Genomic DNA, 27,370 nt, shown 5'->3' with positions numbered 1-27,370 from the left:
AGTCAGCACAAACATCTTATTTTAATAAAAAACTTGAGCGTTACTTTACGTTTCCATTTTGTGTTAAGATGTTTGTACTTAGGCCATCTCCGTAGTTGAATGATTGCTCTCAAAACAAGGCTTTGTGATGAGTATCAAAACGTGACACATTCTACGTTTTAGATGTTTAATTTTTGTACACTATTCTGACTGAAATACATAAATAATTGAAAATTAATTGCACACTATGTTTTCGGCTTTTATTTATGTATTAATTGATCAATTGTGGCAGAACGGAGGAATGCGTCATTATTCTATGGCTGTCTGCCAACAACTGACTAGACAAAATTAATCAAAGATACAAAGAGAGCATGACATCACTGAGGACCCCACCCCTAACTTTAGGCCTGCTGGGTGAGAGACCATGTTCTGAGGTCCGCCACAATGTCATCATTCTGAGCTCCACATGTGGGTGCCGTGATGGCTTACGGAGTCGTTTCACTTGATAAGTGTGTCAACATCAAAGATATCAAAACCATTTGCACTCTTGGGATGGCGCGTCCGTCAAACACTTGGCCATCTTGGAAGTGGCCATGGACATCATGTGAAAAAGATCTGTGGGACAAATTTACAGATGCACGAATGTGCATACACACGCACTAATGAGTCAAATGAGTGCATGTCCAATGCTCTTAATCATGTGTTTTACGTGGAATGCCTTATTATTGATGTCAAATATGTGTGTTATGTTGTGTTATGTTACCATGCTCATGTGGTGGTGATGCACTTTTTAGGTCCGCGAGCGCTGCGGTGTCCCTGCAGCTCTGCGACACTCTGAGCCTGGAAGCAATATTTCGTCTTGTGCTCCACTTTGCTCATCACAAATTTCCCCGAGCAGCAAAGCAGTTCAAACATCTCCTGACAAAAGAAAATATGACCTCAGTGGATTTTGGAGTTTTGTCCACAGGCAATGAAAGATTATTTTTTTGGGAGTTGTGAGGTTGGGGGTTAAAGTGAATTCAGTGTATTTTTTTTTTTTGGTGCACTTATTCTCACTTTTGCTTGAGACATACCTCCTTGCCCGCTTCATTGAGGAGGTAGACGACATAGACGAGAGTGACATGAAGGCGACTGGTTTGGATCTTCCTGGCCACGGGCTGGGGGGTCCTCACGCGCACCACGATGCCTTTCTCACTGACGTTCAGCCTTAGCAGCGGTGCGCTAATTTTGGCTGCCATTTTAGTTTACAGTGACCATTTTAGGACAAACATGGCTACAAAGTGTCAGGGTTCAGCATAAATCATGAAACTCAAGGTAGCATTTATTCTAGAAAATTCAGAACCCAAAATGTGGTTCCTTTGGCAATGTGCAATTTGAGCGGTCTTAAAGAAGCCATGCCCAAAAAAACCACAGAAAGTCTGCCATCTTGATTGGTTGGGGCCATTTTAGGCCATTATTGCTTTTGCCATGTCTTGAAACAAAAACACTCACTGTCCCATCGGGGGCTGAATCTCGGGGACAGGATCCAGGCTGACTTGTTCAACGATGAGGAAGATGCTCTCACCCTGGCATAGTACCACTCTTGGAGGTCCGACGTGACCCCGCTGAGGTCACAGTGGCTCTTGCAGACGCCCTGGCAGCCGTCCACATCCCGCCACTGAGCATCGCCATAACTGACCAGCACAAAGAAGCACACAATCATGACATAGTATGTCATTATTAGGTCTCATACTTCTCAATATAACGTCGGTCATCTCCGTTTGGGAAAACATCTCATTTGGCTCTTCCATTGCATTCATTTTGCCATTTAAAAAAAAAATGGAAATAATGTAAACCACAAAAGAAGCCTTGCTGGACTCCATAGGAAATGCACTTGTGACATTATTGTCCACGTATTGTAAAAGCAATAAAATTCAGATTTTGTGTGTTATTTGCATGTCCTCACATCTTCCACTGGACATCGTAGCGCAAGTTGCTGCAGTTGGCAGGCGGCATCCAGCGAAGGACATTCTTAAAGTCCACAGAGTCAAACTTGACGTGTGCAGGAGCCGGCGACACTTTGGACACTAAAAACAACACCAGACATCAACATGATAATACGATAAAGTGTAAAAAAAAAAAAAACAGCATTTGTTAACCTGCCACTGTGGCGATGTTGAGCAGCAGCAGGCCTCCAATCAGCACACGGTTCATTTTGCCAACTGTCAGACGGACCCTGCAGCCTCCAACCTTTAACAGCCACCCACTTCCTCTTTCTGTTCTCAACTTATAGACCACTGGCCACGTGTTTTGACAGAAATCCATGTGAACAATGACTAAGTGCTTTTTCAACATGCCAGCACATGCAGAGGAATACTGCGGATATGAGGTCAACACACCCACAGCCCAAATGCCTTGTACAAATGTGGTTGCATAAGTGTACACACCCGCTTAAAACCCAGGATGCATCTCTTAAATAGGAGTCAACACACACTTGCTAAAGTGACCATTAGAACATCTGGACTTTATTTGGGATTGAAGAAATGCATGGTCAGGAAGTTTGCAAAGAGGTCAACAATATTCATTTTACAAAAACAATTTAACAAATATTTTTAATATCAAAGAATACAACACAATAGAGCGCTTTGTTACAGCAACAGCTGTTGCGAAAGCGCTATTTAAATCATAAATGCAACTTTGAAAAGTTGAATATTTCACCAGTGAGCCCATTTAGTATAAGAACTCCTGGCTCAATAACAGGACCGCAGACAATGAAGCGAATTACTGGAAGCGTGCGTGTGCATCGCACTTCCACTCTGCATGCAAAGAGGAAGGCAAGCTCCCCGGCAGGCATCAGAGCAAACACCCACAAACAAACACTTTCAGTCCCAGGTTTGGTTCCAGGGGAAGACGTTAAATGTCAGCCAGTATATTACTTCTTTAGCTGCCGGTCAAAACGAATTTGCATCGCGGGCTTGTAAACATCCTCGCTCAAACATTGACCAAAGTGTGGCGCTTAGACTTGAATGTCATTTTGTTTTAATGATCGATCATTAATCTATATACATTGCAGTTAGTTGGATGTACGTGTTCCCTACAAATTCTGATGGAGAAATGATCAATTTAATTCAATAAAGTGTGTACTTGTTACTCACATGTGACCAACACTGATATTTGCCTTTGATAAATATCAAAACAGGAAAAGACGGAACAGGCACAGACTCTAAAGTCATACTGAACTACTGATTGCTTTCGTAGATTGATTGACAACTGAAGTATCGGAAGTAAAATTGTACATTTCTGCATACCATTACAAGACCATGCAAAGAACATAAAAATATTGAAATTCTCTGGTCATACACAAAAAAACATGTTTGAGCACTTTTTTTTTTTTTAGTTCGACCCGACCAAAAAAAAAAAAACAAGAACAATTCTTACCAGGTTCAAAGTGTGAGAGTTGAGAGTTAGAGCGAGTTAGAGAGAGAGAGCGAGAGATGTACACACACACACACACACACACACACACACACACACACACACACACACACACACACACACACACACACACACACCTACAGAGAGAGCGAAAGAGAAAGAAAGAGATAGGTGCAGTTAGGTGCAATATCTCATGAACATCAAAGAAAACACACGAGCAAAATAAATTCCAGTGAGCAAGAATCACAGTATTGTGGTTCACATTGGCGCTTTCTGTGCAGCCTTGCGCGGGATCAATTGGAGCGCCCGAGACTCGAAAGTCCAAAAGGTTTGCAGACAATTGCATTAGCATCACAACTTAAGATCTTTGACCTCATGAAGAGAGCACAAGCTTTTTTTTTTTCTTGGGCGGGGGGAATTCTAGCAGTGCTGACTTAGATGTTATGTTAAGCTGCAGGAACGAAAACGTTTTTAACTCAAACCTTCAGCTACGATTCAGCTACGATAGCCCTCAATGTCCTCGTCAGATGACACTCTGACGATAACTTGGTGTTTCTCGTAGCCATTATCGTTCGAAGTCTCCATGTCCTCATCTTCTTCTATTCGCTCGCCCCCCATGTACGCCTGATGCTCTTCATCCTCCATGTCACCAGCGGCATCCTCTCCGGACAGTTCCGGCTCGTCGGACTGCTCCGACTCTTCGTGCACTTGCGGCTCGCCAGACTGCTCTGTCTCGCCAGGCAACACGGGCCTCTCCTCCACAATCAGCGGCACGGATGAGTTGGAAACCGACAGGGATGCTACGGGGGTCTCATCAACAAATCCGTTGAAGCGCTGCAAGGTGCACACATGAGAAAAAGAAAAATGTCAGACAAAGGCATCAAAACGACACGGACATGCAAAGCTCACACCAGCGAGGATGGTAGATTGGATGAGGCTTTGGTCTTTTTCCAGCAAATCATGAGGAGGACGGTAAGGACGGCAACCAGGACCAACAGAGACGCCACCACAGTGGTGATGATGTTCTCTACATTTAAAAAAGAAAAATGAAAGTGTATTTGCATCCGCTAACAGATTGCTTCTTATAACATGACTCGGCGATTGAGGACCGACACGTGTCTAACGCAGACATGGGCAAACTACGGCCCACGGAGCCGTTTAATCCGGTCCGCCAAACCTGAATAAATCGTATTATTAATTTTTTTTGGGGTCATTTTGCCTGCAATTACTATGTTCCCCCAGTAGATGGGGAAGCGCCCGCCCGCGCTTTTACTCCCGGGAGCCGTGTCAGAAAGCTCGGTGCACACTCACAAGTGCGTGTGCGTACTCAGTAGTACGTAGTAATTTCATCTATCAGTGCCGATTTTCGAGTGTAGGCTGTGACGTCAATATTCTCGTAATTCGCGCGCTGAGTTTTCAGATACAGTTTTACGCTAATGCCACCCACAAACCTTCCCCTGGAATCCTTCCATTAAAATGAGTGGCCCGAAGAAAAGAAAGGTGGACACTGAGTGCCGAATGTTAAAAAAAGAGTGGACAATTTGGCTCGACCTACGCGTGTGAGAAGATGTTCAGCCACATGAACGTCAACAAAGCCCGTCACAGATCTAGGTTAACGGACCGACACCTCGCCTCTATCCTAAGAATTACCACAACAAATTTTACTCCAGACTATGATGCACTAGCAAAAAAGGGAAACCAACAATACTATTATAATATTATAATATAATACAGTGGTCCCCAATGCGTTAATGCGTTAGATCGAACTTTAGTCAGTTCTGATCATTTTATAGGAGCTCGTTTGAGAGACGCGATTGTTTACACTTTGCTGAGGCTCATGGGAGATTGCGAGCTGAGGGTCATGGGTTTTTGCGGATGGCTAATGCTATAACGATAGCTGCTATACGCGCGAGGCTATTTCATGTCAAAATAGGCTGCTCTGTTCATGTTTCGAGTAAATCTACGGATCGATATGGAAGGGAAACATAGGTAAGTAGTACCAATGTGTTAGATTGAACTTTAGTCAGTTCCAATCATTTTATAGGAGATCGTTTTAGAAACGCAATTGTTTACAGAGGGCTCGTTGGTTATTGGCTAGTGGGTGCATACCGCAACCCTAGTCAACCTCAGTTTGTTGCAGTAAAGCTTCTATTTTATGCGCCTTATAGGCCGGTGCGCCTTATATATGGACAAAGTTTTAAAATGGGCCGTTCATTGAAGGTGCACCTTATACCCCGGTGCGCCTAATAGGGCGGAAAATACGGTAAATGTATTATTTATTTATATAAATGCCGGCCCGCAAAAATATTTCTGACATGTAACCGGTCCGTGGCGCAAAAAAGGTTGGAGACCACTAATATAATACACCAGCTCAGTGGCCTATTGGTAGAGTGTCCGCCCTGAGACTGGAAGGTTGTGGGTTCAAACCCCGGCCGGGTCATACCAAAGCTTTAAAAATGGGACCCATTGCCTCCCTGCTTGGCACTTAGCATTAAGGGATGGAATTGGGGGGTTAGATCACCAAATGATTACCGAGCGCGGCGCCGTTGCTGCTCACTGCTCCCCTCTCCCCCAGGGGATGGATCAAGATCACACGGGGATGGGTCAAATGCAGAGGACAAATTTCACCACACCCAGATGTGTGTGTGACGATCATTGGGACTTTAAAATAACTTTTTTACTTATTGATTTCTTTGTTACTTTATTTAGATGTATTCTTTCACTTATTCTTCAAGATGATGTATTTGGTCAGAATGTTTGCCGTTGGATGTGATTTTGCTTCATTAGATAAACATATTTCATAAATCGACCTGCAGGCGCTCAAGTGATGGAAAATGTTATTCATCATAACAGTGTCGTATTTAATAAGAATCACTGATAATAGTTTTTTGGGGAAATATTTTTTTAATGCTGTTAATAAATGCATTTGTTTTCAAAAAGATTCTTTTTTTTTTTTTAATATCCATGTTTTAGTATCTACTAAAAGTAAAAACCTTTTATGCAATGACCTTTACATGTCATTTATATTACTTCACACAAACACTACATCCATCTCCTCCTGGTTCGGGCCCCTGGTCAAAACTTAGAACCCGATTCGGCCCGCAAGTCAAAAGGTTTGCCCACCCCTGGTCTAACGCGTCATGCTGTACGTGAGCGGTCGCAATTGAACACACTCAACTGTTTTCCTGCATGGGCTGAGCGCAGTAGTCCTGTGTGCCGAGAACGCCAATCCTCTCCAGCTCCCCCTTGATCGTGGCGCAGTGCTTCTGCTCGCTGGCGTCCACGGGCAGGTTGTGTTCGCACACGTTCTCCGTGCAGCGCAGGTCGGCAAATGGCTTCTGCAAGGGGGGGGGGGGCAAGGTAAGTTGGAAGGGAGACGTGGCCACTAGGAGGCGCCAGATACACACACATCAATTAAGATGGGCTCTTTGATGTTAATATAAATTATATTTTGGGGAAAAAAAACACCTTTACAAGAACAAACATTTTGTCAGGATGGTTGATTTCTGCATGCTTATTTTTCCAAGATTAATTCAAAGTTTGACAAGGGGAAAGATATTTCAATACGTCAATTTAAAACAGGGGTGTCAAACTAATTTTTGCATTGTAGTCATAGCTTCTTTCGGAGGGCCAGTATGACTGTCAGCCCAAATAAATGTATGAGCACCTCATATTATATACAGTAAAAGCTACAAAGCAAACTGACAAAGAACTCTTTTTCAAATCTGGTGAGTAAAAACTGGTCAAATATTTAAAAAAAGATATTAAAAGTGAAGACAATTTGCAATTCTAGTAATGACATGAATTTGATGCACAATTTGTCTTCGCGGGCCACATAAAATTATGTGGCGGGCCGTATCTGGCCCCCAGGCCTTGAGTTTGACACGTGTGATTTAAAATGTACCAAATTATGTTGGAATTATAACAAAAGCTTTTTACTCTCTCACTCTCAAAAATAGCCATGAAAATCAAAATCCTAAAAAGATTCATCATGTGCTATAATTCCCTTTCAATGCCACAAGGTAGCAGGAAATGACAATGACTGAGTTTGACATAAGCTATTTATTAGCTGCAGAACATAACAGCTAATGACAAGCATCTAACAAATATAATTGAGAACATTAACACTATTTATTGAGCAATGTGTTCTAATAATATGTTCCATATCGGTTTGTAGCCACTCTGTCCCCCCCTCTTTACTTCTTTAGGGCCAATAATTGGCCAGACTGTCAATCTATGTCTGGCGGACCCTCAGTTGGAGGCCTACCTTGTCGATGGTGACATCGTATTTGAAGACGGGCAGAGGGTTGTCCGGCTGCACGTGTCTCCTCTTCCTCTTATCTCCGGCCTGAAGACTGGTAACAAGCGCATGCTCGTACGTGAGCCACGGATGTTGGAAGCTGATCAGCACCGTGTTATCATGCTGGTCCAGCACGGTCACAGGAGGGAGGTCCAAGGAACCTGAAGAAAAGGGGAAGCCCTTTGCATCTCTACTCCACTTGTAACCATGGAAACATGGCCAATCTCACATTTTTGAGCAGCAGGAGAGTCCAAATTGTAGCTGAAGGAAATGCCATCGGCGGGAGCCGCCTCCGATTCTTCCTTCTCGAGGACGGCGGTCACCGCCAGGAAGTAGTCCTCCGTCTGGTCTGACAGGAAGGACACATCCGCCTGCAGGTCAGGCGGGTCCACCCACAGCGGACCAATGTTACTGCAGAATGACGGCCAAAACAATTGATCACTTTAGGCTTGGGTAGAAGAAGCCAATCACATTCTCACACTCAAAGGATGGAGGACACAAACCCCGGCGACTTGTAGAACCTGCCGATGTCCACCCGGAATCGGAGTCCCGTAGGTGGGTTGTCATAGCTCCATGCCACCTTGTTGACCAGGCTGCTGCAGTGCAAAATCACATCACTTGGGGGCGCCACTGAGGAGACACATTTAATACACTATAATACATCTTTATTTACATTCACACCAGCTTTGGAGACCAATCACTCTTGATGTGGGTAGCTCTTTTTTAATTCCTCAATACAGAGATTGTGATTTAATATGAAATGTTTTCTTTGGGCTGAAGCCCCTGTTGCCCCTGGCGTCTGTGTTTGCATTCACACAGAGGCAGCAAGTACATTTGCTCTTTTTCAGGTCGAGCAACAATGTAACACAAGCCATTGCTGTCGGTGCTTTCGTTTTGTTATCAAAAACTACGCACACATGTCAAAACATGACTAGGTGAGACACGATCAAACCGCATCAGTGAGTTAAACCTGCCAAAAAAGGTCTTCGACCGCAGCGCTCAATTTCACTTCCTGTCAAATCACGGTGGTGGGTTTCAATGTCAGTGATGTGGCTTACTCTACATGATCGTTCATGTGTGGGTTTTGGTACATGGCGCTCGCCTCAGAGGTCTCCTACTGAAACGGGAAGAGAAAGAGGAAACCGTTCAAGGGCAGCGGGTTGAGGGTGTGTGCTGCAGTCTGGGCTGGGACGAAACACTACAAAAAGAAAGTCAATGCAGGGGGTGTCGTTTTGCCTTGGGAAGCCCCACTCTTGTGTTTGTGACGACAAGGCATGTGTGCTGAACTTTAGGGGAATACTCAGACGCTAAATTGCCTCACGTGCCGTTGAACTGCTCACACTGTGGTTGTCGCCGATGCAACCGTCATTACATGTACAGGAGGAATACAAGCGGCCCTGGCGATTCACAACATGCTATACACAAATTGTTTTGCGACAATGGTTCAATCACTCTTTGTGGCAACATTAAAGACTACGAAGGGGAAGTGATGTGTTTGCAGTTTAGACTCATGATCGGTTGTCTCACAACAAAAGCTGCCGAATTCCCATTATTGCGCTAGCTGCTTAAAATGGCAAGTCATTGTTTACCTTTTCGAATTGCAACTGGTTAGGAATAAATGATCACGTTAAGTTGTATACTAACCTACCACTGTGCTGTTGCAATTTTCAGGACGAATATGTGCATTCAATTTAACTCGTCGATTCACTAAACATACTTTCAGTTAAACTGACATCAATGTAGTGCAAAGGCTCCATGATGGCTATGGTAGCTAGTACAGTAACTAATTTTAATTGGACATGACGGAGCGACGCATGCAAGGAATTAGCCTTGTCACCAAATTCCCATTAATAAATGTAGGCGCAATTGTTTACTGCAATTGCAAGAATTAGTCGTGTCCCGAATCCCAACCGCAGTGACAGACTCGAGCAGGCTAGCTAAATGAGGGCAGTTTTCTTACCGTGGGCCGATCCGATTCCCAAGAGGAAAAAAGTGACGAGAAGAGTGTTCAAACACGGCCACTTCATGGCGTCCTCGACAGCCAGAGACCCACTGGCGGCGTTTATGCTAACAACAAGCCATGCAACGACACAGGAAAGCTTTGCGTAGAACCGACTTCGATTCCATTTGGATACAACTTCCGGTTGTTGCACAGCGTCAGAGTGACGTCTTCACACACTCCAACTGTTTATATTCTCGGTTTTTTCTTCAATAAAAATAAATTGTACTCAAGTACCGTGCAGAAGAAAGCATAGCCAGTAATAAGTAAACTGTACAATATTCATGCTATCTAATCATCATCGTGATATGACACATTTGTGAGTTGAGTTTCAGAAGTACAACAGAAATGCTCACTAATAAACGATTCTTACAGATTTGTGAATACTGTTGGAGCAAAATTACAATGTAAGCTAATAAAACTTTCACCCGAGCTCATGAAAAACGGCTTGTTTCTATTTTTTCACCGTATATAGAACATAGTAAACCTCCCCAAACTGCCCTGTATACTCTTGCCAGTATAAAACCAACAAATCCATGCAAAAAAAACGTTTTTTGCAATTCTGGACAGGCCTAAAAGTGCTAAATATGCAGCTGGGTGTGCCTAATGTATTGGTGAGAGCAGCGCATACTCCAGCTTTTTTTTTTTTTTTTGCATACTCCAGCTTACTTGCGGGAAACTTCCCACATCCTGACGTCAAGCCAACATGTGATCTTTTCTTCCCGTGCTGCCGCACACCCCGACGCAGTCACGCAGAAGCTCTTCAGTGGTGAGTTACACGCTACAATACTGCTACTACATAACGTTTGTCAAAAATGATGCTCTAAGCGTGTGCGCACGCGTGTGTGCACGCGTGTGTGCGTGCGTGCGTGTGTGTCTGTCTGTCTGTTTGTGTGTGTGTAAGGGGAGGCAACGGTGATACTTTGTAATGTACACTTGTCATTGCATTCCTCCATGTGTGTTACATAATATTCTTTTGCTGATAGACTCGTCACCGAAAGACTTCAGCTGCCGTGGTAGCTGGCCTCACTCTTTCCTTCCCTTCAGTATGGATCCACTAAACTTTACACGAAGCCCGCTCCGACATCAGTGTAGTGCAAATTGATCCATCGAGCATAATGAAGTCAAAATCCAGATCGTGGGACTGATACAATCTTGTAGCCAGAAAGGAAGAGAAAAAAAATAATTGTCAACATATTCCACATGTGGGTTCTTGTTGACATAAACAGAGACTGTGTTGATGTTGAATCTTCTCAAATATGAAGAATCATTAGGTGATGCCTGTGCTATGCAATTCTAAAAACCTCACAGGGATATTCCATTTCATTCCAGTTATTTTTTTATTCCTGGTATACAATGGAAATATTTAAACGTGAGCCTGAAACTAGAGACCGCTTCAGTTTTTATTTCTACGTGTTTCTGAATGTAATACATACTCTCATAATGATTTTAAAACCATTTTGTTTTATTTGAGAGAGCCCTCACAACAAAGACAAAAGTGTGCTGAGTTTTGTTTACAACTGCACAAACTCTATTTAGAGATGCCGAGGAGACAGCGACATCTTGCAAGCTGTAATTTGTTTCAATGTGAGTGAGCCCAACAAATAACACAAACAACGACAACCATAAATTCAGCCAAATTCTAAAGAAGCGTTTCCAATTCCAAGGAAAGACACATTCTGTCGATAACAGAATGTAAAGGGTAAAGAAGTTGTGGGGAAATAGGTTTTAAAAAAGACAACACTGTGTTCTGGTTCCATTTGAGCCAAGGCCAGAGCAGGAATGCAGCGGTCAAGTGTGCCTGCGTGCTTTTGCCAGAATGGATGCGGCAAAGCAGCCAAAACAGGAAATGTAATCTTTTGTACAAAGACTGAACTGGAGATGCCCCAGTAAGCGGTCCAAGTCCTGCTGTAATTATCCTTAATCGGGGTGACAAGTGGAAGACGGCTTGCTACTAAAGCCTACGCTCAAGAAAAGGAAATCATGCGGCCTAAAAATCAACTACTGTGCTTGGATTTTGAACTGATTTTAAAGGGAGTATTCTTTTTTCAAAAGGAAACAATCTTAATATTTTTCTAGTTAACAAAAACATCACTAAACTGTGATTGGTTGTTACCTGAGCCGTGAGCAACTGTGATGTCATTTTCAGTCGACAGTGAGAGACAAAATGGCTGCCCCTGAGATGGATTTTAACGGTTGGATTTTGCTGCTTAATTCATATTCCACCAAAAAATATTTATCCAAATATTGTGTTTAGACTAGTGGGAACGCATACAACATATTATTTATATTGAACAAACATTTTGGGGGTTGACTTCTTCTTTAAACTCAAGTGTGTGTAATGTGCTTTGTATGCATATTTTGCATTCTCCCCCACCAAAAGTCCTTAATTTTGCATTAAATGTAAAGATATATCACACACATATTTTATAAAAAGCAGCAAACTGAAAGGAAAGTGTTTTATCGCGAACAGCATCCCCCGCCACCGTTTTTGCAGTCAAGGTGAGAAACAAGTCCTCTGCAATGTTTGTGTATTTCATATTGTGCGTACTTTTATTTTTTTATAGACTGAATTGATGAGGTCAGCAGGTGTCTAAGTTGCTCCCCAGTAGATGTTTATGTCTGCCGCGTTGCCGAAAGCGAGGCGGCGCACAGTCAGTGGCGAAGGACCTGATTGAGTCCAGATGTCCCCAGATCGTCTCACTTGTTAGCAACCAAGACCGAGAGCGACGCGCTCATATGCTAAGAATGCACGCTAGAAAACCCGAATTAGTGAAAAACACATGTGCTACAGTATGTACGTCGTCAGTATGTCAGTCAAAAGATTAGGAACACTCACACAGCATGATCACATATTGAGGGTGTTGAGTTTTTTTGTTTTTCTTTAAAGCTGCCCCACTAAAGTCATGGCAAGTCATTCGTTTGAGAATGCAGTATATAGAGGCAGCAAGACAAACATAAGCACGAAGAAAGGGAACCTTGGATTGTTTTCATCCGACATGACAGCCAGCAAATGGGCTTAGACATTAGAGTGCCTTATTGTTGGCCATGAGTGAGTGCACATCACAGAGAGAAGGCAGGAGGGCGAGTTAAAAAAAAAGCATAGACATAAGAAAGATGCTAGACAAAGTAGCATCCAATTGTCGAGGTTGTACTTATGGTTTTTGGTTGAGTTGATTGGCAGCACTCAAGATCCTTTGGCTTTTTTAAACCTCATTTTATAAACTTGGCAAATTTGGCAGGGTGGGTCTGTGGTTACATTGGGTTTCCTCATCTTATTTCAGGTCGAATGGGAGTACCAATCAAGGTGGTGGCCGAGCCCCGTGCCCGTTAGCGATGGGCTCCCTGGCCCCCCCGGTGCCGCTCCTGTGCGTCCTGCTGTGGGTATCAGCGGCACCGCAGCGCTCGGACTTGCATTTGGCCTACGTGACGCACGACAGCTTCTACTACTACTCGTGCAGCCAAGAGCCGGACGCGTGCAACCAGGCCTCTCTGGATGCCTGCTGCTGCAGGGACATCACAATGCCAAGTCTACGACGCCTCCCGGCGGCGCCCTTCTCCTCGCCAGTCTTCCACATGCGGCGCCTGACCGTGTGGTACACGTCGCCCCGGAACGCCGCCCGCCTGCTCAACAACTCAGAGGTGCTCCACCTAACGCTGATGGACTGCGGCAGCGGCAGGCATGGGGAGAGCGCCGCCCTTTCTTTGGAGGGACACTTTGCGGTGCAGCACCTGGAGCGACTGAGCGTCATCGACTTCCCGCAAACACCCCAAAGAAAGATGGAGCCCGAGAGCGACAACGACCTCCATTTTGACGCCGACAGGTGGAGGTGTCGGGCCACGGTGGCGCAGGTGCAGGACATCTTCCTGGGGCGTGAGCTGGGGGCGGCGTTCCACGAGCAAGCCCGGTTGGGCGTCATCCACGGTTCAGTGCTGCGGGGCGGCGCCGCCGGCGTCAAGGTGTACACGGTGCAGACGCATATCGACAGCGATGGCACCATGCCCTTTCCCGACCTGCGCCTGCCCAAACTGCCGGAAACGTCCGTCATCTACGTCAGCTTTGTGTATAAAAGGGAGCAAAGCGAGGATTAAACGCATCACATTTAATAGTCACCAGGAAGACCTGAGCCATTATGTTGAAATGTTTTATTGATCTTCAATAAATGGCTGAAAAGTGAACCGGCAGCTGTGGCTCTCCTTTCATACGTATGAGGCCATGACAAGAGGGATTCTGTCTTAACCCATAAAAAGAGACCATTTCATCAATAACGCCATTGATTGAACGATTTCGGTTATACTATTAACCTTTATAAAATACTACAAAATATTTACGAATATTTCTTTCAATAAATAACCTTTCGAGCACTTTTTCGACCCCCTTTTTTGCGCCATGGCAGTAACCACAAATTAGCGCAAGGGGGCGGCAGATACACGTGAGTTTTCAAGCAGACCTGGACAACAAGGGCGACCTGGAGCACAAGTGGTGCAAATGTGCCTCACTATCCTCGGGTTGAGGGTTTGAATCTCGTTTAGTTTTTTGTTTCGTACTTGAATGGCTGCTCACCGGATTCCCCTCACCTTCCCTGGTCTGGCATCTCAGCTTTTGAGAACATTCATCATCTAAACCTACCACCCTGTCGTGAAAATAGACATGACTGATATTACACAAATTTGATGTTATATTAATCTTTTTAATCTTATATGCCACCCCTCTGACTAACAAACGTAATTCTTCCCCCAGTTTCGCTCTTGCTAGCTGAGTGGCGTCATTAAAAAGACACACAAAGGGCTATTTTTTAGGCTAATTTTGCCTCTCAAACGATGCAAAAGCTATTATTTTGAGCTTTGATGTAACCTGCAATTGACCTGCAACCAGTCTGTACTTTTTTTCAGTAGGTGTGTAGTTTTCAAGACAAGGCACCTGCTCAACCACATTAGCATGACAAACATGCTAAACGTGAATGGTCGCACCTGACAGGTGAATTTGCAAAAGCGTCAGTAGCGCGCCACAATTGCAAGTTGACTTTATTAACGCTCATTACAGGCCCAGCTGTAAATGGGCCCAGATTTGTCCGTCTCGCGCCCACTAAAACATGTTTATCATCAGACGTTATTGTTTGGCCGCCTCCTTGCGGGCGACTCAGCCATGTTGCTCTTTTGAAAAGGGCAAATCAGCTATAATTCAGTTTATAAACGGCGGCGGGGTGAGGAGGGAGGCGGGGGCGAGTAGCGGAGAGAAATGCCTGCATGAATATTCACGAGGGCCTCAACTGCCGCGGCCGGTGATTCATTAGGCATATGTAAATATCACTCACTTTAATTGCCCCTAAACCGACTCAACATAATGTTACCATTAGCAAATTATTACTTATTTGTTATACTAAACGGTGTGCGGAGACCAAGCCATCGCAATTACAATGATTTTTATTCACTGTCAACCCATTGTCACTATATTTGGAGGTGTGCGTACGTGTTCTTGTCTTTCTATGTATGCACACGACATGATGGTCCACCTTGACTGCAGAGACGTTTCAGATTGTTCTTTTCACGGGTCTACACAAGACAAGATGAGGTTATTTAGCACAACAGGAGGTTGTGCGTATGTGTGTGTGTGTTTGTGTGTGAGAGAGAGAAAGAGTTCTCGTCTTTCTACCATTGGGGACGTGACCCTTGACATCAGGCAGGCCACAAAAGAAAAAGAAATTCTTACATGAGCTCATTTTGAGTGTCCATATGTGTCCGGACAATTAATTTGTGTGACACATGGTGGACTTAAGTGTGTATTCATGGGGGACAAACACACATTGCACATAAACCGCTTCCCCTCATTTATCATTTTTTTCCTCCCAGACAGAAAATTGTTATCTTTTAGCTGCAAATTTGCCTGTTTTAATTGACGTTAGACTAAGTGTCTGAAGAACTCATTAGAAAACAAAACAAATCACCAACAAATGATGGGGTGACTAAATTAACATCATTACGCTCGACGACAACAGCTTGCGTCAGGATAAACCATCAAAAATTTAAACATTTCTGAAGCGGGATTTTTAGTCGTAATCTCGGCTCCAGCTGTCTGAGTATCAATTATTCAAAAAGTGTGGCACAATCAAATTTAACTGGACTTGCCTCCGTGCTGTAAACTCTGCCAAATGAAATGACTTCCAAATAGTAAACAAGCATTTTTTATGGCGCGCTCGTCAGGCGCTGATTTAATATACACTATGTTTCGAATTAAAGCCGTGCTGAAATATCCTCGACATTTAAACTAAAATCACACAAACAAGGAGGATAAATTTTACTAGAAAATAAAAATGCATCATTGTAATATACTACAAGTGTTCTCTAAAGAATAACAAATGTTCATATAGCATAAACATGCAAAGTTCATGTACATTATATGATACTAAAAAACATAATTTCACGTTTCATCATTTTTTTCTTTTTTAACTTAAAACTAATCGTTTGTCTAAAAGCGACAAGTCCACTGTGGTTGACTGACAAACCCGTGATTTAAGTGCATCCTTCCAAAACAAACTAAACTCTTTCAATTTCATCCATAGCTTGAACTAATTAAAAAAAAACTTGCAGAAATTCATGGAAAGCAATTGCAATATTTTGGTTTTATAACTTCACAAAAATCCACCATATAATTGGTTGAAAATAAAAATGACGCATACATTTTCAGAAAGTTTTATGCCGATCAATAGAACGATGCAAAACAACAACCATTTTATGCCAATTAATTTGATTCAATACTATAATGTTTACTTCAGTCTATATTTATTATATCAGTTGTGATTACATTCTTTCAAATAATAATAATGTGCAATAAGAAAGAATAATGTGTACAAAATATGATTTGAAATCAATGGAAATCAACGACAAAATGCAAAGTAATGTGCAAGTTAATGCAAACTCCAGCAGCAGATTCTCCCTGTAGCTCACTCCTAATTTTGCTCCAACGCTAAATAAATATTTAGACAAGTTTGAACAAAGACGAATTATCCATAAATGCATTCTTGCCATATAATATCGACCTTCCAAACAAGATTTTACTCAAATAACACGAGAGCTTTATCAGTACTGTGGCTTTTTTTTTTTATCTCATCATTAATTAAGCTAATAATGAATGAAAAAGCAAAAATTAGTGAATTGGTTCAAGTCATAAATGGGAAAGAATGACAAATTGCAAAGTAACGCCAAAGTGAGAGTGTGCGGCCAGCGACTCAAACTGGCCGTGGACGTGCAGCACATTTTGCAACAATGTTGTCATCATTTAAGAAAAAGGGGGAAAACCACAAAAACGCCAGCACCCTGCCAGTTCCCGTCTGCCTGACTGGCCTCGGAAATGTTTTATCGAGGCAGCAGTGTTTTGAAGCATCGGCAGTGGCAAAACAGAGGGACGGGGAGAGATAAATAAGCCGCAGTGTGTGCTTGTGTGCGCGCGTGCGTGAGGAAGAGAGTGTGAGGGAGCTCATAAAGTAGCCTGATGGATGATCTCCTTTCCCCCAGAGGGAACAGCACCATGTAAATTGGCCCACACAATGCATTATGGATAAGGCAGTTGAGATTATAGCTTGTTAATGTGTCCCCCGCTCCCCCCCCCCTCCCCTGTCCGCTCTCCATCCCTCTGTTCGGGCTCAGGCAGTGACATGTTCGCCTCATTGTGGAGGTCTTCTGGGTGCAGATGGAGAAGGAGCTACTGCTGGGACTTGCGTATCTCGGCTCCTCTGTGCACTTTTTGGGCGCATCAGCAAATTCTGCCACCACGCTCCATTGACATGTGCTGACCAAAATTCAAATCTGCAATTTAATAATTGTGGTTTTAGCTTGCTATCGGACAAAATGTTTTGAACCATGTTTTTGTGGGTGCTCTCTTGATCGACGTGTCTACCAAATCTCATCTTGTCAAGTTGAACTGGTTTTGAGGGAAATTCTTCCTAAACATGAGCCAGAATGTGTCTTGTGTTTCATCACGGGGGCCTCAGACTTTGTTGCCATGCTACACCAACACACAATGACCAAAACTTTTTGATGTCTTTTTTGCCGCACCTAGTTCTTGTGTACCCGGTTCAGATTTAGTAGCAATGGGACAAAATCTCTAGGATGGGTTTGTCTTTGAATGAAAAGGACAAATGATAGAGCTCTTTAGATGGTAATTTCAAACCAAAATGGCTGATTTCCTGAATCTTTTCATTTGAGACTTTATGTGGGTCTACTCATGATCGACATGTCCAGGAAATCTCTCAAATGCTGTGATGTCAAACAGGTTTTGGGGGCAGAATTTAAAAAAATCCTGGCTTGGCTAGGAGTCAGCTAAGCTAACAAAGTTAATGACATGCTACATGAAATTCAAATCATGTAGTCCACAGTATTGTGGATCTTATTATGACTCAATTCATCAAAAAAAGAAGGCAATGATGTGTGTGTGCGCGCGCGCGCGCGTGTGAGTGAGTGCGCGCGCAAGCGCATGGTGCCCCGTTCCCATTAGAACGGGTCATCTGTCTCTCATGGAGAGTTTTCACGGCTGTGGAGCGGATTAGGCGGCCGGTGAAAGCGAGACGAGGGAGCAGGACGAGAGATTAAGGACAGAGCGGTGGGAGGAAGCGGACGAGGACAAAAGCGAGTTTCAGCATCCGCACTTGGCACACTGGAAGCGCTGCCGGCCGACCGGTCAGTCTTGTGACTTGTGATGACATACTTGAGAGACATTTAAAAGCATTTGATGAACGTTGTGGCTCCAAAACCACTCATTCAAATACACTTTATTGTGCGTTATGTCTGTCTGCGTCAATACTGCCCCCTGGAGTGCAGTGCTACAACAATAAACCTTGAAATTAATCAACCTGAGGTACTGTAAATTGTTTCTTTCATCTGTGTGGCCTGGTCCAAAGTGGCCCGGTGGTTGGAGACTACTGCTTGAGAGTACTATTTTACTTGTAAAAGTCAGGCTGTCCCTCGAAAGCGTGCACGAGTCACCTGAGAAGACACAACAGCTCTAAAGGACAGACACTGGAAAGTGTGGGCGCACAGCAGCTCGTATTTGTAACGTATTGCCTCGGCGCCGCCGTAACGGGCAAAATATGATGACAGGCTTTATGGAATGTTTACGCCGCCTCCGCTTAACGGGTCCCGCCACGGGACCTGATGAAGGCCTTTAGCTAAACATTAAGAGGAAGACTTGCGACTATGCACGCGCGCACACAATTCCTCATTTACTCTCACAAACCTTCAGTCTTAAGCTCCCTCTGTCCCCCACTCACACTGCACGCACACGCCGCGCTCTCACACACTCTCTCACTTTGCCCCATACAAACAATCGCAGTCACACTCATCCACTCTTACACTAGCTCTCTCTCGCTCACTCGGTTTCTCTCACATTCACGCACTCACACATTCAGACTCACACATTTACACGCAAATGATCACAGAAACTCACTCTTAACTTCTCACGTATTACTCACATACTGTCATAGTGTCTTGCCCACTTACTCTCACATGTACACACACTCAGACACTCTCACGTTACACTGTCACCTTGCACATACTCTCTGTCTTCTGCACACTTTCCTCTCATATATACACTTTTATACTCTCTCTCTCTCTCTCTCTCTCTCTCTCTCTCTCTCTCTCTCTCTCTCTCTCTCTCTCTCTCTCTCTCTCTCTCTCACACACACACACACACACACACACACAAGCCTTCGCCATCGTATTCCAGTTGGTCCTAAAGAGACAAATTCCTCGGCAGCATTTTTCTCCCATCATAAAGCGTCTGCCACTAAAGACGTGTTTTCTCAATCCGTCTGGTGGGCCGTGACAATTCCGCATCGCTGCGGTGGGCGTCGCCGCTCTCCGCTCGGGCCGGATTTGCACACCATATGCCGCCGGTGTCAAACGGCCCCGTTTAAACGGGCCGCGGCCTCGCATTCGTTATTAGGGCCGCGTTATTGGGGCTTGTTTATCGGGAGGCGCCTTTTTAATGTTATTTATTAGGAGTCGGCACGCCCGTCGATCCCCCTCTGCCCCCTCCCGCATGCAAAGGAGACGCACATAAGATATGCAAATGCCGACGTGGACCCAACTCGGCGGCAGTAAAACGCAGCATTTGCATTTGATGTAGCACATAATAAAGGGCTTATTAGCATTTTAAATGTGTCAAACAAAGTTGAAAAATGTCGTGGGCGCCTGGTGCCGTTTTACTGTTGGACGTGTGCGCCACGCGTGTCTCGAAAAGGCCAACGTGAGATTCCGCACGTATAAATATTAAAGTGCAAGCTCCCGACGACGTCGCCGTGACATCATGCAATTCACCTGTCAGGAAGCCACGCCCCCAAACGCAGACTGACCAATCACAGGGCAGCCAGGTTGCATCGTTAACTGAACATGAGTTGAGTACCCAACTCAATGCAGCAGACACATACGCATGCGCGCAACCAGACACACGCACACACACACACAAACGCACGCACACACACACACACACACACACACACACACACACACACACACACACACACACACACACACACACACACATTTAAGCAACCAGGCAGCATATTTGCAACAGGGTTCCCCTTTTAACTCCTTTCATCGGGAGCACAATCCGACTCCTCCCATCCTCCAGTGCGGCCGCGTCACTTTGTGTCTGCTTGGGCCCTTCGCAATGGGTGCACATGAGCAGAAAATGAGGGTGGGGGGCGATGCGAGGGCGCCCTGTGAAAGGACAGCATGTTTGTGTATCTGCAAGAAGGGAGCAAGGGGAGATTAACATGTAAGATTTAAGACGGGTGAGGGGGTGAGGTGGGCTTGTGAACGCATGAGTGCATGTGCGTGTGTAGATGGTGTAAAAAGGTCCACTTCAAGGCCTGCAATCTGCTGCTCGAACATAAAACTCAATTTCACACCACACTACACGTACTTTTTCTTTTCTCTTTTGGGGCATCAAAGTTTTGTCCGACGGCGAAAGCCTGCTCTTTCCAGTCAGTCCCGTCTACTTGTTTTGTTGCTAATTAACACCCCGGCGCCGCAAATATCAATTAGGACTTCAATAGACGATTGTGAGGTGCGCGATTAACAAACTCCCCACGATTTGATCAACATTAATTAAAAGTCGGGCGCTCCATTTGAAAGGTTTGTTTGCGGGTGGTGAAACGCAGACAAAATGCTCGTCTTGATATTTTCTCTTTCAACTTCAATTCAGAGGCATCAATAGGAAAAAGTTCTAACCAGCATTTGCACTTGTGGTGTCAGTGCAAAATGTTGCTTTCGTGACAACTCGTGCACCTCGGATTGATTGGTGCTCTCCATATGCTGCTGCAATTCCTCAAACTTTGATGAAAATTGCTTTTATCATAGGATTAAAACAAAAAGCAATGAGATATATACATATATATATATATATATGTGTGTGTGTGTTAAAAAACTGTGTTCATCACATTTTGACATATTTGGCATTTAATTACACATATATGTCATGTTCTTCAATTACACTTTCCCAAAAATATCTACCTCATTTTTATTGTACATCTTTGAATTTTATACTATTTATTTATTTTAATGCATTTTCAAACTTGTCTTCATATGTATTTACCTCAAATCTATATTTGTATATGGCTAGTTATTTTTGTTTTAATGGTAAAATATAACATAGATTTGCAAACTTACATATTTGGACGCAAGGCACCCTTGACCTGATCTCCACCGTGGCCTTGACCTCCTAACGTCTCTAATGAAGCATCACAGTGCTCTCAGTTGGAAGATGTTGCATTTGACCACCAATTACTGTCCTCGTCCTTTTCGTTGTAGAGAGGGTGGGTGGAGTTGGTCGGTGGGTGGGGGTGGTGGTGGAGGGACTCCAAGGCCCACCCATGACGGTTATTAGCTCGTTAAAAGTGCAAGTTCAATGCGCTTGTTTTACTATAATGACGCTCAGCTAGTTTTCACACTCGAAGGAAGCCAGTCCTCCAGCAAGTTGGTCCGTAATGCTGCCGCTCACCTCCTAACTGGAGCTCAGAGGAGGGAGCACGGAACTCCAGTTCTGGCCTTCCTGACCTCTTTTAGCTCCTCAGGTCCAGAAGGAACCGGAGGTACTGAGGACTCTGTTTTTTTCTATGTACAGCATGCTAATGCAGCTCTGGTTGTGTTCTAAAAATAAAGTTGAAAGTCTTGCGAGCTGGTACATTTAGTATCTCCCGTGAAGGTTAGAGTGTGTTTTAGATTCAATCAAAACTTTCGGCGTCCTATCGCTAACTTTGAGTGCGTCATGATATGAAAGCAAAGCCTCTCGAGGCGGTTGCGGCACACAACTTGATAGCCGACACACACACCTCATTGAGACACATTGGCCGGATTAGGAACACTTTCTGTCAGGGGGCGGCCAAGCCCCCCCCCCGATACACAAAGGAACACTTGGGGACGGGATTAGCAGGTTTACAGCGGATCCACATATGTCCAGTTCAAGCAATTGGTATTCAAAGCTTGACACTTTGAAATGCCACCAGGCGAGAGCAAAGGCGGGCCCGCCGCTTTGCTCTCGCACCTTTATGAGGAGCAAAGGGCCTCTCCCTCTCCTCCCCTCTCCTCCCTCCCTCCTTTTTGGCCAAGCCCAACAATGAGGGCCCCGTCAATGCGCGTTTGGGCCTTTTTCTCCTTTTCTATTTCTTTTCTTTATTTAACTGTTCGAGCAGGGCAATCTCATGGCGCAGCACGCGGGAGGAGAGTCGGGTAGAAACTTGATTATTATTTCAAGTGCCATGGGTGGAGGGAGGACGGGTGAGGAGTCGACGGACGGACGGACGCACGGAGGGACGGATGGATGGACGGACAAAGGAACGATGTTTGTCATTGCGAGCTGTTGGTCCACACTGGACTTGATTTTATGTCCAAATAGCTCGTTTTATAATGTGCCCACTCAATTTTGCAATTTTGAATTTGAATGTTTTCACAGTAAAAATAACATAATAAAATATTTATAAATTATATAACATGTATAATCATATATATATATATATATATATAATTTTATTTTTATTAATAATTTATGAAAAGATAAAACCAGAGTGTGCCATTGAAAGTTTGATTAAAAAATTTGAAACCTTAATTTTGCAGAGAAATGCAAAGTTTTGCTTAGGATATGAGTAATTTTCAAGGAGAGCATGAAAAGCAAAAATCATCTGAATATGAAACCTAAGTTTAAAGATATTGTTGTGTTATAAAACCACACATACACGAACATACTCACACACGCGCGCGCACACACACGCACACGCACACACACACACGCACACACGCACACACCAAAATATCAATTGTCCCAAATACAATCAAACCTCTATAGAAACGCTTTTCAGTACATGTGATTAATTGTTTTACTATGACACTAAAGCCAGAAATAGTAAATTATCTGAATATAAAACTGACAGCAGTAACAAGTACTAAGAATATATACTAGTATGTATATATCGTTGCCTTTAAATGTATTTACCGTTTTTTTCCATGTATAATGCGCAAAATGTAACTAATTTATTGTCCTAAAATCTGGGGTGCGCATTATACATGGATACAAAAAAAAAAATTTTTTTTTTTTTTTTTTTTTTAAATCTGGATATCATATGGAGGCCGCCATTACAGATGCGCTTTCTTCTCTGCTGTTCACTCCAAACACACTCCATACGAACACAATGCTCTCGTATCAGACGCTTGCTAGATCACCTGCTTGTTTGCTGTCACAATGCACCCTACACAAATCCGAAACTTTTCTTCGCTATTGAGTATGCTAGCGCATGCGCAGTGATACTGACCGGCAGAATAACATCCGGTTGTTCCCAAAGATGATCTTTTTTCTGAAATAATTTTACGTTCACGGACTTAAGTAGGAGTCAAAATTTGGGTGCGTATTATACATGGGGACAGGCTTTTTTCCAGCATCAACATGCCATTTTTAGGGTGCGTATTATACATGGGGGCGCATTATACATGGAAGAAAACGGTAATCACACGTGCGCACATTATTGAAATATCGGTGACTCAAAGCAATTTCACTTCAGACGTATAAGCACCTGTTGGAAATGAAAATGCTGACATTGATGTTTTACTTTCTTTCCGGTGTGAATTTACATAATCGTCACATTTATTACATTCAGACCAGACAGCTAAAATTCAAATTTAGTAAGATTTGTCCTCATTGACTTGAATAAAAAAAAAATACAAGTATGATGAAATAAAAAAATGTTATTTAAAAGTTGCAGGACTGAGGTCATGTGCCAAGTACTTTTGTGTCCAAGTCTACCAAGCACGGCTTTAAAAAGCTGAAACCCAGATGTGTTCTTATGCTAAGCCAGTTGTGAAATATTTTCCTGTCACTGCTTGCTTGCGTTGTGAGCGAGCAAAAGAGACACAGGCCGATTAGTCATTGTTGGACTTTGTGGTCCTGGTGTGCCATTCAAGCCAGACTGAGCCCAAATAAAAAGCTTGGGCGGGTGGGCTTCTGTCTGGGGTCGCCTACATGCTGCCATATGGATGGCACAGCGCACACCGCCGCCGCTCGACTTCATCCGCACGCCTCACCATGGCAAAGCACACACAGACTGTGGAAGAAGGCACCGATAGAGAGAAACAGCATGTGCAGAGGGAGACATGGATGGAGAAAGAGAGATGGAGAAACATCAAGTCAAATGGATGGATGCACGGACAGATGGATGAATGTATGGATGGAGAGACAAACAGTAAAAAATTTAGCTTGGAGTCATAAGAAGACGATCCAGATTCACACTGCATTTTTTTTAATCCACTACTCATCATTTGTTTGACAGGAGGGGGGGGTCAAATTCCATAGAAATAAGTCTCGTCAAGACAGAAAGTGCTATTTTTCTGCTTCTCCTTCCTCACCGCTTGCTTGCTTGCCACTCGCCACTCGCACTGCCAACAACAAGAAAACAAAACTCTCCCAAAATGTCCCCAGGGGACTTTTGCACCTCGCTCCTCCTCGCCGTTTGCATGCCTCACAAAAAGTGACAAATTTAACTAGTCAGCAAGTACTCCTAGCAGACCTTTCCTGCAGTGTAAAAAATATTTCTTTTACAAGCTATTAGAGCAACTGCTAGATGGATGCCTTGCTCAAAAGCACCTCAACCTGTGTGGAACCTGTGTGCTCAGGAGGTCACAGGCTGGCTTTACAAACACTCCCCCAATTTTGGAGCTCCTTTCATTCCTGACTTCTCAATATTTGACTCTCAATGCTTTTATTTCTTTACTTTTCAGCAGGAAGCGGTGTGTGTGTGTGTGTGTGGGGGGGAATCCGTGCGTCAAGATGAGCTTTAGGCCTCTCCCTCTTACTCACGGCCGGGCTCTCAAAAAAAAAAAGACAGAAAACGAGAACGCTTGAGTGAAAATGAAAATCGAGGAGTGAGTGGAGAGAAGAGGCGAGCTCGTCCCCCGCCTCGCCCCGCCCCTGACAGTGTCCTGACAATGGCGCTGGATGGATGCGTACGGCGGTCAGTGGGACAGTCAAAGCACGTCTCCGCCTCCTCCTCTTCAAAAAAGAGGCGCGTCATCGTCCTAACAAGGCGTTATGAATAGCGAAGCGGCTTTTGTGTGGCCGCCTGTATAAAAAGCCACTGACACCTCACAGAGCCAGCACAGACAAGAAACGGAGCCGCTGCGTAAAAGCGCGCAGGTGGAAATCGAAAGAGAGAGAGAGGGGAGCCGAGGGGGGGATCGAGAGAGGTAGAAAGCGAGTGAGAAAGAGAGAAAGGGGGAGGAAGCCTCGGAGGCCGAGCCATAAAATGAATTCAGACTCCAGCCCGAGCAGCAGAGCTTCATCCCCAGACATGGATGCCATGTTCCTCCGAGAGCACCTCCCTGCCCACCACTTCCACCACCTGCACCCTCACTTCAGCCTGCACCACCACCACCAGCACCCCGTCTCCTCGTCCACGCAGGCCGGCAAGATGTCCGAGTCCAAGTCAGCCTCGTCTTCGTCGTCGGTGGAGAGCAGCAGCGGCGACGGAGGCAGCAACAAGTTCAAGCTGAAGAAGCAGGTGACCGAGGAGGAGATGTACCAGCTACGCCTCAAGATCAACGGCCGCGAGCGCAAACGCATGCACGACCTCAACTTGGCTATGGACGGCCTGCGAGAAGTCATGCCCTACGCGCACGGTCCCTCCGTGCGCAAGCTGTCCAAGATCGCCACGCTGCTGCTGGCCCGGAACTACATCCTCATGCTCAACAGCTCCCTGGACGAGATGAAGCGGCTGGTGGGGGAAATCTACGGCGGCCAGCACTCGGCCTTCCACTGTGGCACCGTGGCGCACCCGGGAGCCGCAGCGGCGGCGGCAGCGGCGGCTGCTGCCGCGGCAGCCGCAGCCGCCCACCAGGTACACCCGCTCCTGGGCGGCGGCCTGTCGTCGTCCACCACGTCCACTACGTCCTCCAGCCTCCCCATCCGGGCCCCGCACGCCTTGATGAAGGGTTCGCCGGCCGCTGCGCCCCCCAGCCTGCAGCTGGGCTCCGGGTTCCAGCACTGGGCCGGGTTGCCGTGCCCGTGCGCCATCTGCCAGGTGCCGCCCCCTCCCGCTCCTCCCGCGCCGCCGCCAACACACATCCCCATCACCTCCTCCGGCCTGACGAGACTGACGGGGGAGGCCAAGGACGGCATGAAATGATTTGTCGATCATTTCTAAAGACGGTTTGAGGGCATGGCGCGCGAATTCGTGCATGTTGCTGTCTGTTTTCTTGTTGGGTCCATATGAGAAAATGTGTGTTATTTCTATCCTTGTACCAAGGACTCCTGAAAGACTGACCCTTTCAAACTTGAAGGTAAAAACAAAACAAAAACAAAACGAGAAAAAAAAATTCTGCATGAACATTTTGGTTCTCTTTATTTTGTGAAAATGAAGATTGCGCTTTGTGCCTTGTACCAAGGATTTAAAAAAAAAAAAAAAAGTGAGTTCCATATTTTAAAAAAGTGGTTTTTTTTCTTTTTCAAAAATGTAGCAAACACTGGCTTTATAGTTTTGCAATTGACTCATTAAGTGGCTCGTTGTAAAAACATCTCGATTCTCTTTCTTGTTACTTTTGTGCATGTTGCCCGAATGTTGACGTTTTGTTACGCCCAGAGACTGCCTGTCTTTATTTTTTTACATTGTTGATGAAATATTTATTATGAATCACCCAGAGGTCCTGGATGACATTTCAATAAAACAAAAATTATGGATCGTATTTTACTGCTTTACTCTTTTATTTGAGAACATTTACGCACGTTTCAACAAATGAGTTGAACATCACGTTTATGAACACACCTGCAGACACATGATGCCGAAAATGTGCTTTCACCTCGATATCAATATATTCCCCCCCCCCCCCCCTTAAAATGCCCTAAAAGAATTCGGGCCTGCAGTGTATGAAATTCACATGAGCTCATTTGAATTCTATTAGAGAGAATATTCCATTCAATTCTAGTCTTTATTCACTGTAAAAGAATAATCAAACGATGCATACATTTTATTGGGGTACATAAAAATCAGTTAAATACGAATGTTTTACTTTAAAAACAAATTCAAAAGAAATTCCAGCAAAATAAATTTAATGCACTTAATTCAAATTTACTCTTGGGGGAAAAAGCTGTGTTGTATTACAGTCTGGTGGGATGAATAGACATACATCCATCTCTCCATCCCTGC

The 27,370-nt window shown here is 44.4% G+C and overlaps 4 protein-coding genes across 6 annotated transcripts; 2 read left to right on the top strand and 2 right to left on the bottom strand.

The window, feature by feature from the left end:
• Positions 1–225: 225 nt before the first annotated feature.
• Positions 226–2,277, bottom strand: il22ra2 (interleukin 22 receptor, alpha 2). Its single transcript, XM_061285216.1, has 6 exons — positions 2,118–2,277; positions 1,925–2,045; positions 1,471–1,652; positions 1,053–1,210; positions 743–897; positions 226–594 (listed from the first exon to the last, which is right to left on the bottom strand). Exons 1-5 carry the CDS (start codon positions 2,170–2,172, stop codon positions 748–750), a joined length of 666 nt encoding a protein of 221 aa, XP_061141200.1. The 5' UTR covers positions 2,173–2,277; the 3' UTR covers positions 226–594; positions 743–747.
• A 179-nt stretch (positions 2,278–2,456) lies between these two features.
• Positions 2,457–9,853, bottom strand: LOC133158062 (uncharacterized). Of its 2 annotated transcripts, XM_061284898.1 has the most exons (8): positions 9,654–9,788; positions 8,752–8,810; positions 8,197–8,323; positions 7,923–8,104; positions 7,661–7,854; positions 6,572–6,731; positions 4,305–4,420; positions 2,457–4,227 (listed from the first exon to the last, which is right to left on the bottom strand). In XM_061284898.1, coding segments are annotated over exons 2-8 (1,119 nt in total). In that variant the 5' UTR covers positions 8,753–8,810; positions 9,654–9,788; the 3' UTR covers positions 2,457–3,888. The 2 variants fall into 2 exon arrangements, with proteins under 2 accessions (XP_061140882.1, XP_061140881.1); XM_061284897.1 differs by lacking the exon at positions 8,752–8,810 and having other exon boundaries at positions 9,654–9,853.
• On the top strand, positions 9,837–13,871 carry si:ch73-52p7.1 (uncharacterized protein LOC100321084 homolog). Of its 2 annotated transcripts, none has more exons than XR_009715126.1 (2): positions 9,837–10,461; positions 10,679–11,081. XR_009715126.1 is itself a non-coding variant. In XM_061284899.1 (2 exons), the coding sequence occupies exon 2, from the start codon at positions 13,029–13,031 to the stop codon at positions 13,782–13,784; it is 756 nt and encodes a 251-aa protein (XP_061140883.1). In that variant the 5' UTR covers positions 10,329–10,461; positions 12,977–13,028; the 3' UTR covers positions 13,785–13,871. The 2 variants fall into 2 exon arrangements, 1 of the variants encoding a protein (XP_061140883.1); XM_061284899.1 differs by lacking the exon at positions 10,679–11,081 and adding an exon at positions 12,977–13,871 and having other exon boundaries at positions 10,329–10,461.
• Positions 13,872–25,386: 11,515 nt separating this feature from the next.
• olig3 (oligodendrocyte transcription factor 3) lies at positions 25,387–26,868 on the top strand. The gene has a single exon (XM_061285660.1). The coding sequence runs from the start codon at positions 25,475–25,477 to the stop codon at positions 26,351–26,353; it is 879 nt and encodes a 292-aa protein (XP_061141644.1). The 5' UTR covers positions 25,387–25,474; the 3' UTR covers positions 26,354–26,868.
• Positions 26,869–27,370: the final 502 nt, after the last annotated feature.

This window comes from Syngnathus typhle, linkage group LG8, assembly GCF_033458585.1.
Source record: "Syngnathus typhle isolate RoL2023-S1 ecotype Sweden linkage group LG8, RoL_Styp_1.0, whole genome shotgun sequence".
Taxonomy (NCBI): Eukaryota; Metazoa; Chordata; class Actinopteri; order Syngnathiformes; family Syngnathidae; genus Syngnathus; species Syngnathus typhle.
Note: the sequence above shows the minus strand (reverse complement) of the source record. Positions and strands in the feature narration are given on the sequence as shown.